Source organism: Berghia stephanieae, chromosome 9 (genome assembly GCF_034508935.2).
Source record: "Berghia stephanieae isolate SIO BIC M18660-M18661 chromosome 9, UCSD_Bste_1.3, whole genome shotgun sequence".
NCBI classification, from domain to species: Eukaryota; Metazoa; Mollusca; class Gastropoda; order Nudibranchia; family Aeolidiidae; genus Berghia; species Berghia stephanieae.
In genome coordinates, this window is record NC_088368.1 from 11,382,003 (window position 1) to 11,396,499 (window position 14,497).

A 14,497-nucleotide genomic window follows, 5' to 3' on the forward strand; every position below is an offset into this window, starting at 1 on the left:
CAGCTAATTCCCCTGATCACTGATCGATGACTTTTTCCCACACGTACTCTATTAAGAGGTATTATAGTAAATGCAATGTTGCACAGAATTTATGTATATATATATATATATATATATATATATATATATATATATATATATATATATATATTGCCCATGTAAGCTTTCCTTATATTCACTATTGTGCACACACTGTTAAAACACTTTTTCCCATTTTGCCCAGATAATTTTGACTCAATATATCGATGGATTAAGACAATCCAAACTAGTATTGAAAAAAGTCATCGAGGCGAAGCTAAAAGAAAATTCCTAAAAAAGACAACTCACAAAACACCCCCACAAGAAACCAACAACAACAACAACAACAAGTGAACAACAACAATAAAAATAGACAAAAACAACAGACATTTACCCTCCAGTTCCTTATCTACGTGACATATCAGTCCCAGAAATAAAATAACACCACACAAAAGCCAACCAACCATGCAAGGACCGCAATCGCAATCTCAGTGTTACCCAAACTAGAAAAGGCAGTTACAAATTCCAATGCCATTTTCAGATACTAGGTACTTTTTCTTGAGGGGCGAAATCCGGTGTTGACCAGATCGGAATCGTTTTGCCGGTGTCTTTATCGCATTAATGGCTGCCGTAAATCCCCCCCCCCCTCCCTTTTCCCCCCCCCCCCCCCCACACACACACACACTCCCACTCAAACCCCTTCCTCTCTAAGAATCACTCACAAGTATACGTATATCCCAGATTACCCGGGTCTAAAAAAAGATCGGGTGACATTATTCAATAGAACACCGTGCACGTCCACAAACCGGTGTCGTTATAGAATTGTTTTCACATTTACTTTATTTGCTTATAAATATATTGACCTTCACAGTTGAATGAGAAGACCGGATTTCTTTATAGCTAGAATAACACAGGGGCACTACATGTAGAAAACAGATCTGTGAGGAACAAAGTGGGGTGGTGGCTGACGGAAAGCAATAGAGCCAAGAGGGATTGCATTTAGTTGTAAAGAATAGGGAATATAATTCCCTTTTCTTGCATTTCTATAGGCTGTTTTCACGTCAAAATCAGCAAAGCAGAAAGCCAGATAATATAGAAAATACTTTCATTCGGGTAATTTCCAAAAGAAGTAAAATTAATACTTAGCTACAATGAAAAAAATTCAACGAAAAATCAAATTCTAATGTATGAAGAACCGTCAACTGGGGGTAGCGTTGCCTAAATTTTTTCTCTTCAATTTTGGACGAATAAGAATATGTTTAGTTTTTGTGCCAATTGTTTCCTTGTTATCCAGGAAAATAACAAAACACGAAAATGAGATTATTCAAAATGCTCAGCGTTTACAGAGGCAAAATGTCTATTTATTTCTACATTACTCTATGTGATTTGTTTATAATCACTGCCTTGTTTTGTTTTTTTTTTTGTTTTTGAGAAGGCCGTCATTGACAAGTAACTGCACGCATGGCACGTCATGAGTGGGATCGGTTAACTCAATCTGAATGGCGGAAAAAGTAGATCCGGTGTGATACCATTAATTCGTTCTAGAACACAATGGTGGTACCTGTGACACGTCACTAATAATTAGTATGTAGTGGTCTATCCCGGTCACATATCACTGACTCAGCGTGTTGGTGGATAGAGTTAAAGTTATTTGTTTGTCAAGCTTTTGGTGGAGCTGCAAATTGATTTTGAGCTTCAAAAAACAGACAAAACAAAACAAAAACGATATTTATGTATATATGTACACACACACACACACACACTTACACACACATATATATATATATATATATATATATATATATATATATATATATATCTCGAGTCATCGTTATATAATGCGTGTGTGTGTGTGTTGAGGGGAGAGAGAGAGAGAGAGAGAGAGAGAGAGAGAGAGAGAGAGAGAGAGAGAGAGAGAGAGAGGTGGGATGGGGAGGTGAGGGAGAGAACAAAGCCAATCCCATGCTGAGTCAATACGCCTGTGAAACCCCAACCACCGGACACTAACCACTGCATACTTTTACATATATTTCCATAAATTCAAAAAGGCCTCGATCCAATTTGAATCCAAATTCTTTCTCATAGAACATCTTCAATCAAAAGTTATTATTGATGTCAATAAAACACCTCTGTTATATCATCCAATTATATCATTGAAGTCAATAAAACACCTCTGTTATATCATCATCCAATTATATTTCACTAATCCGACAACAGACAATTATAAAATATGCATCGAACCTTATTAGGCAATTCCGATGAATCTAATTTCGTAATAGCTTTGTATGGGATGTAATGCATGCATCTTGGATTTGAACCAAGGAGCACTTATTGGAAGGTCTGATAGCCGAACGGAATAATTGGCTTGATTTAACGTTGTTGTAATGAACAATAGTTTTGCTTTAGTTTCAAATTTACTTTAAAAAGGCTTAATAATAAGGCAGTGTACATCTCTGTACGTTTCTCCACCCCCCCTCTCTCTCTTTCTCTCTCTCTCTCTCGCTCTCTCTCACTCTCTCACTCTATCTATCTCTCTGCGTGTATATATATATATATATATATATATATATATATATATATATATATATATATATATATATATATGTGTGTGTGTGTGGGTGTGTGTGTGTGTTATTGTGTGTGTTTGGTTGCATGTTAATATTGTAATCATTTATAATCAAAGTGATAAACAATGGGTTGTCATATGTTTATTGTTTATGAATCTTTTCTTTTTTTTATTTCATTATTCGAGTACCATTTGTCATGTTACAGTTGCCAACAAACTCTATTCGTTGTCATTTCAATTCAATTGAAAATGATTAATGTTTATCCCGTTTTCATACATCATATCTATTATACTTGCATTACTAAAACGTAAACACACACGCCACATGTGTTATATTTATCTATAAAATTTAAAACTGAAAAATCGATTATCTTTAGCGTGTTTTTATATTGAATTTTAAAGAAAGAATATCCATACTCCGTATATGGGAGACGAGAATCTTCTAATTTATCGAAGCCGTTCTGGTTGAAGAGTTGAAATCCAGAGTTTTTGGCCATGTCCATCTAAATAGGCCTGGCAGACGTATCAATTATTTCACGTTGACCCTGACCACGAGATTTTATAAATACCCCCCCCCCCCCCCCTTCCTTCCTATCTGTCACTTGATCTGTCTATACAGTTCACCTCATAAAATCCATCAACTTATTTCCTTCACACGTCTTTCCCCCCCCCCCCCCCCCCCCCCTTCCTGCTCATCCATCAATTTCTGACTCTCTGACCCAATCCCCCAGGCAAAAAACAAAAAAAAACACAAAAAAAAAACCATCCAACACTCGCTACTAGACAACCACTATTGCATTCTCTCTAAAATATGCACATTTATTTCTTGTCATTTCTAATTTAATAAAATTTAACCAAATAAACCCAATAAAATTCTTTGGCTTTGAAATTAAAAAAAAATCAACAGCAAAAAATCGCCACTCTCATAAATCTTTCAGATACAAAGTAATGTTCTCCATAACACATTCTGTGACAACATAAAAGACTCCGATGGTTCTGACAACGAATTTCATTGTCACCAAATCTTTCAATTTCATTTGTTGTTATCTCCCATTTCCATTTTGATTACTGACAGATGGAGGCTTCATTATTCTTCAAATTCAATTCACCATTGCCCAATGCAAATCTTAATTTGAAACTTTGACAAGCGTATCATTCTCCATTAATTCATAATTTAGTCCCATCGACTCCAAAATATATGGATGCCGCTTCGTTGCTTATAAGTAAAACACGGTGTTTTCAAATCCATATTTTAGAATATTATGCAATACTATGGGGGTAATTAGCATTCTGGTCAATGAGTATTTCAGGCAACGCTCGTCATCATACACAAAAACAGCTGTCTCTTATTACTTTTCATCTCTACCTCATCTCAATTCAATTCTCTGTTGAATCAATTGAATAATTTATAATTATTATTCAAGGGACACATGTACACATCATCCATCAACACATGTACACTGTGTTACCCCGAACATGCCCTTGACGTGTCACGTAGCAACGGTCAGTTCGTGGCCACTTATAATATTATTATGTACGCATCGTTAAATACAATGACATTGATACCACCTATATAAAAAAACAAAAAAAACTAACAGACAGTAAGCTTATCATTTCAATTTTATTAATGAATCATCAGATCAGTCGCAGCTAATACAAAACAGTTTCCCGACAAAACGAATTAAGAGCATTTTGGTTGTTTTTTTTGGAGACAATTTGGTATCAATTGATTATTATTCCACACATGATTTTTAAGCGGTCTGGAAAGTCGTAGAAAAACCGCATAAACGGGATAACGTGTTTTAGGTCTGGGACAAGACAAACTCATATCCGAATGTAGAGATCCTCTCCTCCCAGACACACTATCAGTTGAAATTGTGTTTCAAATAAAATTTAAAAGTACAAAGAGAAAAGTTGTGATGAATTAGAAAAGAACATTCGGCCACAATGGACATCACGATAAAGATTGAAGCTAGATCTGACCGGAGGATATTTTAGTCATAGCAGGATCTTCACGTGTGTTTTATAATATTATGTCCTGTTCTGAACAGTTGAGGGATAGAAGTATCAAGACGTGAAGTAACAAAAAGGAATCGAGAGAAGTAATCATATTTCAAATACCACTCACTTAAGATACATATTTCAATCCAATCATCCGTAAAAAGGAGTATTTGAGCGTAAGAATCATTCATTTTTGTGTTGAAATGAGAACTGTTTAAATCCGTATAGAATTCATCTATTCGGTTAATTGAGAACTCAGAATTAGGAAAGTCGAGAAGTGACTGCCTATAAATGATCAAAACATGAATTCTCTAATTTAAGCATATAAACCGTTTAGTAACAAAATGTTCCGTATAATGCTCGAGCCTGTTTTCCCTGCTATCAATTATTATCATTGTGATAGTATTGAATGATAGGAACTCTGACGCGACAGGTGTTGTCATCAACATGTTATTTGTCCTGTATCATAACTGTCAATGCATGGAATCCTAATGGCATATCACAAAGTATGACCAATCTGTATGTTTATTATTTGTTTAAAACCTGTCTAAAGGAAGGTTAGAAGAGCATTTTTATCATGCCATAAGAGAAAGAACTAAAGTCCGAATCGTGTCACAAATAGGAATGTGTTTTGTAGTCACCTTGTAAGAGGAACGAATATAGGATGTATAGAAAATACTCCTGTTTCGTCCCAATGGGATGATCTATATTACCTTTCCATGTGCTCGAGGTCATTGGCCACATCGCAAAGTGTGCTCAAAATAACCCACTTAGTGAAACGTGTTGACAGTTTGAGAAATACCCAACGTCACAATTGGTCATTTTGCTCAGCTTGACTTGTGGGTATGTTTACAACTTTGATAAACAAAGCAGCGTGTTTACATTTGTTGAGACATGTCCAATCGTTCTACAGCAACAAATCATGTGATCGATGACTAGGTTGGAAGAAAACATGAATATAGATCTCTCCCATTGAAACTGTTATGCATTTTTGCTCCATTGTGACGTGAGCAATGCTCAGAATTGTCGTATGTGAGGTCAGGTGTGAATGTTTATGTGTTTGTATGAACACGCGTCGTTCGTAGATAGCTGAGTGTGTGTGTGTGTGTGAAATGTGAATGTTTATGTGAGATAAGCTGGTAGGGATAATAGTATGTATGCGTCCAAAGCTACAAAGCTAGTAAGACCGACGAAGGACAAACAGATTGAATTTTTCAACATATCACTAAAAGAATTTTAAGAAACCGATCGGACCAACAAGGAAACAAGTAAGCAACAAAAAACATGGAACAATGACACATATTCACGTAATGGCTAGACAAATGAACAAACATAATATAGGAAAAAAGAAAAGAAATGAGACACACGAGTACTTACAATTCTCGGAGACCGTCAATTTCATCTTGCAGACCAGCCAGCTTAGCTTCAGCGTTTCCCTTGGTGGCAGTGAGCTCATCAATGACTTGTCTTGCTTGGGCCAGCTCGTTCTCGTAGGCCTTGCGGATGGGTTCAAGGTCAGCCTCCTTCCTGTTACGCAGGGCCTCGTTCTCAGCTTCAAGACGCTTGCAGTTAGCCTCCAAATAGTGGACCTTGTCGATGTAGCTGGCAAATCTTTCGTTCAAGTCCTGGAGATCTCTCTTTTCCTTCTGGCGAGTTCCCTTGATGTCTGTGACTCCGGTGTTGGACAGGGCTTGGTATGTTCCGGGAGACATGCTGGAGCGAGAATTGAGATTGGCAGATGCCCTTGATCCTCCGGATCTCATCGAGGCTGGGTCAGTCCTCTTGATGACAACCGCGTTACGCGAAATTGTGCTTTGCCTTCCTGTATCTTTGGTACTCATTTTGAAAATTTGGTGGTGATGTGGTGTGATAAGATCAAAACAATCGGTGAAACTCTCAACTAAGGGATGCAACTACTGAATGAACAGCAAATGCGAACCTGCAAAATAGAAGAATATAGAAGAAAATGTAAAACAGTTGTTTGGTTCATTACTATTTCTGGTTATATCTTTTTTTTATTGGATAATGGTAGATGGCACAGTAATTGTAGTAGTAGTGGTAGTAGTAGTAGTAGTAGTAGTAGTAGTAGTAGTAGTAGTAGTAGTAGTAGTAGTAGTAGTAGTAGTAGTCGTAGTAGTAGTAGTAGTAGTAGTAGTAGTAGTAGTAGTAGTAGTAGTAGTAGTAGTAGTGAGTAGTAGTAGTAGTATGTAGTAGTAGTAGTAGTAGTAGTAGTAGTAGTAGTAGTAGTAGTAGTAGTAGTAGTTAGTAGTAGTAGTAGTAGTAGTAGTAGTGGTAGTAGTAGTAGTAGTAGTAGCAGTAGTAGTAGTAGTAGTAGTAGTAGTAGTAGTAGTAGTAGTAGTAGTAGTAGTAGTAGTAGTAGTAGTAAAAGAACAGCGGTAAAATTAAGTGTTGATGGTATCGTTAGTTCCTTCTTACTAGTAGTGGTAATATGATTATGATACAGACAATGGGGCATTTGGTATCCATCTATGATTCATTATCATTTATCCATTTTATTATTGTTCATTCTTAGTTTGATATTGCTAACATTGTTGTAACAGTGGATTTATACAAAGGGATTGTCACCGAGCGTGCAAAAACGGCGATATTAAATTCCTCTTTAATTCAGGGTAGTTATGAGAGGGTCCCAGGTTTGGGAGTTTTTCTCTTTACAAAAATGACGTCCATTTAAATCGATCCATGTTTGAAGGACCTCGCAAAGTCTCCCAGGTTTGAAAGTTTTTGCTAAGACGATATTTTAAGGACGAGTTTTCTGGCCAAATTTCTAAATATATGTTTATCAAGAGTACGGCAGTTTGAGGTTGGATTAACATTGTTTTAATGGACACTTTGTTGCGGTTGTTTGAGAGCATTTCCATCAGTGCAATGAGTCCAAAACAATTCGGGTTGTCAGACCTTCAAAGTGGTATACGTCGGTTTTTGATTGTCCTGATATTAGGAATCCGGATTGAGCAATTGAAATAGTCTCCTTATAGAATTACCATCACGAGCGACGTTTACTTATATACGAGTCTGACTACACAAATTGTTAGGGTCTCATTGGTGTCCTGGAAATACTCTCACCCAAACCAACGCGAATATACTCCAATATTGTGTGGAACGAAGTCCTTGATTACGGTTGTTTGATAATAACATAGATGTAAAAATGCAAGATGCACATTGAGTGTTATTTTCTCCATTGAATGCAACAATTTGGTGTAATACTCTGGGGGCAGCGTGACTCAGCGGTACGGTCTTTGTTTCGTACCCGAAAGGTACCGAGTTCGACCATCGCCTTGAGCAAGTCACCTCGTCTTAGCTCAATTTGCGGCGCTGCACTGCGGCTGACGCCTGGGTTATTCCAGTCTTCCATTGGAATAGACCCGAGAGACAAATTTCACCTTTGGGACGAATAAAGGGAATTTATTTATTTACATTTAACAGCGTGTCCATGATAAGAAAGTAACGTGGAAATGTATCGCACAGTCACACACTTAGCCCGATATAAGTCTTAGCTTAAATAGGAATTCATTTATGATCTTCGTTTGAGCCAGCGAAAAATAAAGACCCATTGACCATTTCCTTCTATTTAAAAAAAATCCTTAACAAATTGCTTAAACATTTTTAAACGTTAATTTATTCATTCTTGGAATTCACGTTTGTAAAACAAATTTATTATAAATAAATAAAGTTTATATATTTATCATTCATCATTTATCTATTTAATATCTATGTTTAATCTTTCGGTGACAGACTTGTAAGCCTGTGTGTGCAATTTGGTCGGGGTCGTGAGTAATACAAATAATGAGAAGCTTCGATGACTAATCTGGGAAATTGTGCTATTGATTTTAAATCCAGACCGCCAAGTCTATGCACGGTGCACAGTGCACAGTGCACCAAGTATTCCACTGTATGCACTGTCAATTTTGTCACGATGCCTTTATTATTATCATTTGACAAAAAGAGAAATCTATACGGATTGTATACGCGGAGTAAGGCATTAGCAGAGTTTACATAAAGAAGTTACGTTACACGCTTTATTATATATTTCTATATCTGTCATCTGTGACTCCACGCCTAAAAAAATAGTATTTATTATCTCGGGAAGGATCGGTTTCCAAAACAACCTAAAAAAAAAAAAGAATTTAGAATTGAAATAATAAGAAATGCGATTTGGGATTTCTCTCTCTCTCTCTCTCTCTCTCTCTCTCTCTATCTCTCTCTCTCTCTCTCTCTCTCTCTCTCTGTGTGTGTATGTGTGTGTGTGTGTGCAATGTAAGAAATGGTATTTATTCTCCGCCATGACGAAGGGAAGTGAACCCCAAGGTTCGTAGAGTTGTAGCTGTAAGTTTGTAGCTAGTTCATCCCGGCATAATACCTCCGAGAGACGATGGGTTACATATAGAAGATGTGTATGGAGGATGAAACTTAATCTTTGAGCTTGAGCTTTTATATAGCACAATATCCACTCAACGTGCTCAAAGTGTTTTACAAAGGGTCCCTGACCAATCAGCAACACGTATCATATTATAGAACGAGACACGACGCTTGTTAGGCGATATTACAATTTTTTTTTTCCGACAGAGAAAGAAACGCTGTTAACAGCCATGTACTCATTTTACACCTGAGTACGGCGAGAATACGTGAGTAAAGAGCCTTTTCCAAGGACTCAACTATGCGCCGAGAAGGCTCGTACTCAGGACTTCCCGATTCGAAAGCGAGTGTCAAAGCCGCACAACAGAATCAGACAAAACAGAAAATAAATACAAGAAAAACTCATTAAAAATTTTTAAAAATTATAATGATAATAATAGATAAATAAATGAGCCTGATTTGACAGTGGATGGAACCTTAGACCTCCTGGTTAATGGTAATCAGAAGGTCTGAGGTTCGATTCATGTCGAGGCATATTGGATGAGTTTTCTGGTATTATTTTTTCTGCTTTGACTGGAAGTGTTTCGTCCAAACCCTTTTAAAAGCGAGTCATAGGCCGGACGTTTATAAACAAAGCCTATATAGTGTTTCCTTGGTGTATGCATGTATCATGTTGTATATTATCAATCTCTAAATGTCAAAGTGATATTTAATAGGCTGGTGTTATAAAACGATTAGTGATTTGATAGTATATAGTTATAAATGATTGTTTGGAAGAGAGAGAGAGAGAGAGAGAGAGAGAGAGAGAGAGGCAGAGAGAAAGAGGGAGAAAGAGAGGGAGAGGTAGGGTAGCAGATAGAGAGGGACAGGGTGCGATGAAACATATATATTTATATATAGATATATATATATATATATATATATATATATATATATATATATATACAAGAGAGAGAGAGAGAGAGAGAGAGAGAGAGAGAGAGAGAGAGAGAGAAAGGGTGAGAGAGAGAGAGAGAGAGAGAGAGAAGTAAAATTAGTAACATAATTTATACAAAAGATGAGGTGATAACTAACATTAATTATAAATAAACTAAAGGGACACAACTCAAGCGACGCGAATAGAATGGCGAGTTGGTTTAAGTTTAGTTGAATTCTGAAGACATCAAGGCAAATTCCTCTTAGTCACTGAAGCATTCGTGGATAAACATAACGTACAAAAGATACAGAAATAAACAGTCAGCAATTTTTGTGTACTGACAAACCGTATTTTCTTCACTTTGGTCAAAAAATAAACCAAAAAAAAAAGACACAAAATACTTTATATATTGATCACTACCAGACTAAATCTAATACTTTTAGAAGCTTAGATAGACGTCTCCGTCTTAAGATGTTTTAACAAGATCATCTTAATCTATCTAGATATGAACTAGACGCTATCTTGCCAAAATGAAAATAAAGCGTTTTCTCATTGCATAATAGATCTCTCCGAAAAGTTTATATTAAGTCGCTCGCCAAGGGCAATAAATAAATAAATAATCGTGAAATATTTTGTTTGTTTTAAAAGTTTTATAATCAAAAGACGGTTGCTTGAAATACTTTTATGAAGACAGACTAAATCCTTCGGTCTTAAGTTCCTATTATGCAAATAAAACTCCGAAACTCAATGGATACGGACGGAGCTGTTGATAAACTCTCATACAAAACCTTTGTCATAGTGTTTTCATAGGGTTATAGATTGACAAATATAATAATATTTACAAAGTGGGATAAAATAGGATAAAACAAAGTCAAATATAACTGTTGCAAAAAGAAAAAAAAATCAAACATTTTGGACAAAACTATTCTTCAGCACGTAATCATTTCTCTTAACATGTGGACAAGAAGGGCATATTCTTTCAATGAAGACTTTACATATTGATTAAAGTAGTCGAAATACCCATACTGTCGTACTCTGGAAAAACCCAAATTTTTAAATTTGGCCAGAAAACTCGTCCTTCAAATATCGATCGATTTAAATGACCCTCATCTTGGAAAAAAATTCTCAAACCTGGGACTTCAGGAAGTCCCAGGTTTGAGAGGTTTTTTTTGCCAAGATGAGGGTCATTTAATTCGATCGATATTTGAAGGACGAGTTTTCTGGCCAAATTTTAAAACATGGGTTTTCCAGAGTATGGCAGCATATATTATGATGCTAGTACCCCTACACAACGTCATTGAGCAGTCTAGTTAGAACGCAATCAATGACTTCAATTCTTTCCCACTTGGCAACGAAAGAACAAGGCATAATTTATCTCCCCCTTCCCTTTGAAGTCAGAAAACTTAACAAATCTTTTAAGAGGGCAACAGTGCAGGAGATTATCAAACACGATACATGATTGTCGCCAGGTTTGTGGTGCTGCACAACAAACTCCGTGAGGACAAGCAAGGCCTTTACCAGTTCACCACCGTACTTTGGGGGGAAAAAAACACGTATTTAAAAATTTAGCCAGGAAACTCGTCCTTCAAAAATCGATCGATTTTAATGACCCCCGACTAGACAAAACTCTCCAACTTGGGACTTAAGGAAGTCCTCGCGAGGACCGAGGTTTGACAGTTTTTGCCAAGACGAAGGTCATTTAAATCGATCGATATTCGAAGGTCGAGTTTTCTGGCCAAATTTTTTAAATACGTGTTTTTTTTCAAGAGTACAACAGTTGGCTGGTTAAAGAGGTAAAGCTGATTAACTTCCAAGCAAATGTGAAGTAGAACCACGATATTGTAAACAAAAGAAAAAGACAAAAAAGTAATCTTCACATTATTGAAAGATTAACACGAGATTTTTTTTAGAGATAACTACGGAAGTCAAATGTTTTTATCTATCGAACATAACCAGATTCGTCTAGATATCTTGAAATATTTATAGACAGATCGTGTGTAGCAATCTCTTATTAATTCTGAGAGAGAAAGAAAATACATTGTCTGTAATAGGGCTCGAACCAGACTCAATGGTAGGCCTACTGTTCTTATATTTATTCTCACAAGCATGTTGTGTGCATTTGATTGTTAACTTTTGTCTGCTGTAAAGAGCTGATATTATGTGACCTTAAAGTGTCACAGACGCTTGTCGAAGTTAAGACAATAAAACAATAACAATTATGAAGATGATTTTGTCAAAAATTAGGTACGGTTTTTATCTTCAACAGAGCGCAATTTTTGACTAATATATAATAGTGATAATCGACATTTAGAAATTTAGATAGTTACAGCTCACACGATCCGAGCACAAACCCTTCGTCAGCAAGAAATCTAATCCTATCACACTTTGTTACCTGTACATTTTGAGTCGACTCAGCGAAAAGTGATTAGGTATTAGGATTAAATCCACTAATCCACTTGGCAAGTATTATAACAATGTTTTTCTCATCACATGTTTTAGGCCTACGTGTAAATGAATAGACGGACTGCGAGCTGCAGTGAATCACATACTAGTAAGAACAGAAAAGTGTCACAAGTGACACTGAAACAAAGTTTATACACAAATTTCTTAAGAGCAATTTACCTTTTTATAATTGATGTAATATTAATAAAAACCAAAATGCACATGGCATACACAAGGAAAATTTAAGGGGACATAGAGATAGTGCTTAACTCTCCTTACTCACATTCTATCCTCACAGTACTCAGGTGTAAAATGAGTACCTGGCCGGTAACAACAGAACAATGTCTCTCCCGAAAAGAAGTGTAATAGTTAAAAAGCTTCACATCACGTCATATCTCGTTTTACATGTTAAGAATTGATGTTAGTTCGGGATAGCTTGTAAAGTGATTTGAACACATTTATTAGATATTGCGCTATATAAAAAGCACAATGACATTTTAAAAATTGTAGCAAAGGTGAGAAAGGGGGGGGGGGGGGTAGGATTTAAGCGCAATTATGAAAGGGAGAAATTACGAAATTGTTATATTATATTACTCAATTCGTTTACTAATCTATCAAATCATTATTTGAATGAGTAAACTGCAATCACCGAAGTCTTTCATTAAACATCATTTTAAAAGAAGAATTATCATGAAAAAAGAAACAAAACATTCACAAAGTTATAGCGCACTTTCAGACGGTGCGCCATACTCTATGCGCTTCACATAACTGAGAACATTTTCTTAACACGCCTTATTATGGACCACATAGTTTTCATTTCTTACAGTACACTTCACCTGTTGGGCTTTGGGCACAGATCACTCTTTTAAACTCAAAAAAAAAAAAGATCCGTCACAGCCTACTTTTGCCAGAAAGTGCAAGGGGTAAAGAGAAATTTTAGATAATCCGAAACTTAGAGAAGTAACATATGAAGCAAAAATAATCCAAGGCTTTAGCAATAAACACAGCATTGCTTACACCTTCACGTACGTATTATATTATAATATATTATCCATAAAATTAGTTTATATATATATATATATATATATATATATATATATATATATATATATATATATATATATATATATAATAAAGCGAGGCAAAAATCAGAGAGTTAATAGATATTTTAAAAGAAAAGAAAAAAAGAAGATAAATGAACCCAAAGAATCCCCTACCAACTTCGAACGCGCATGAGACTATAGTAACAAAACTTGCATTGGCCCGTAACATTTTTGGTTCCGTATGTATAGCCAATTATAATGAATGCAAATCAATTAGAACTGATGTCTACAAACTATACATTATATATAATATAATATTGACATGGAAGATAGATGGAAAAAGGAAATACAATTGCTGCTTAACGAAATTTGTCACAGTGCAACTGTTTTTTTTTTTTTTGTCCGCATGATTTCATTTTATGTATTTTCGTGGAATTCAAGGTTTTTTTTTCCATCTTATTATTAGACGCATGCCGGCGCATTAAATATAAATCTTTTTGCAACAATATTTGATTGGATGATCGGCCGGTGGCGTGCGCTTGCGCAATAATACACTACCACAAGTTATAATCCGTGAAGAAAAGGAACTTGAGCCTTAATGCAATCAACGTTGTTTTAAAACGCCAGCAAAATAAAACGAAAAAACAAAGACTAAGGCTAAATTATTATCGTCCAAAATAAATAAGATTACCAATGTTAACAAAAAATATTGTAAAACAAAATGCGAGATAAAAAGACTTATCAAAGTGCTATCTATCTATGCATCTCTAAATTATTATAAACGAGCTATCACCTTTTCCTTCTGCAATGCCAAATGCGAACCGGTTGAGGGCAGGGCGAGACTTTATATCTCTCTAACGAATTTGTCGTCTGCTGAGGCAACGCAACCCTCGTCACCCCTTGCCGGCTCAATGTCTGTGATCAGATTGAGACTTGCCCGACCTGAGCCTAACCGCTGTCCCAGGGGCGGACGGAAGAGACAGAGTCGAATTACAACCTAGTTGAGTCACATTAATTTATGAAGTGTCGAATTGTAGGATAACAGTCATCCATGTAAAAACCAAGATAATTGGGATGCGTTTTATGATGTTCACAAAACAAACAAGATCGATTTCAGAGTTTGCATTGATCAATTTC

General features: G+C 36.0%; 1 protein-coding gene across 5 annotated transcripts in view; it reads right to left on the bottom strand.

The window, feature by feature from the left end:
• The window catches only part of LOC144979686 (retrograde protein of 51 kDa-like), a 77,876-nt gene extending 63,588 nt beyond the window's left edge, over positions 1 to 14,288 (bottom strand). The window contains exons 1-2 of one of the 5 annotated variants that reach the window (XM_078926587.1): positions 14,154 to 14,288; positions 5,963 to 6,524 (exon numbers count right to left, since the gene is read on the bottom strand). In XM_078926587.1, coding sequence (XP_078782713.1) covers positions 5,963 to 6,426 — 464 coding nt within the window. In that variant the 5' untranslated portion in view covers positions 6,427 to 6,524; positions 14,154 to 14,288. The other 4 variants (XM_078926588.1, XM_078926590.1, XM_078926589.1 and 1 more) reach the window with 4 other exon arrangements.
• Positions 14,289 to 14,497: the final 209 nt, after the last annotated feature.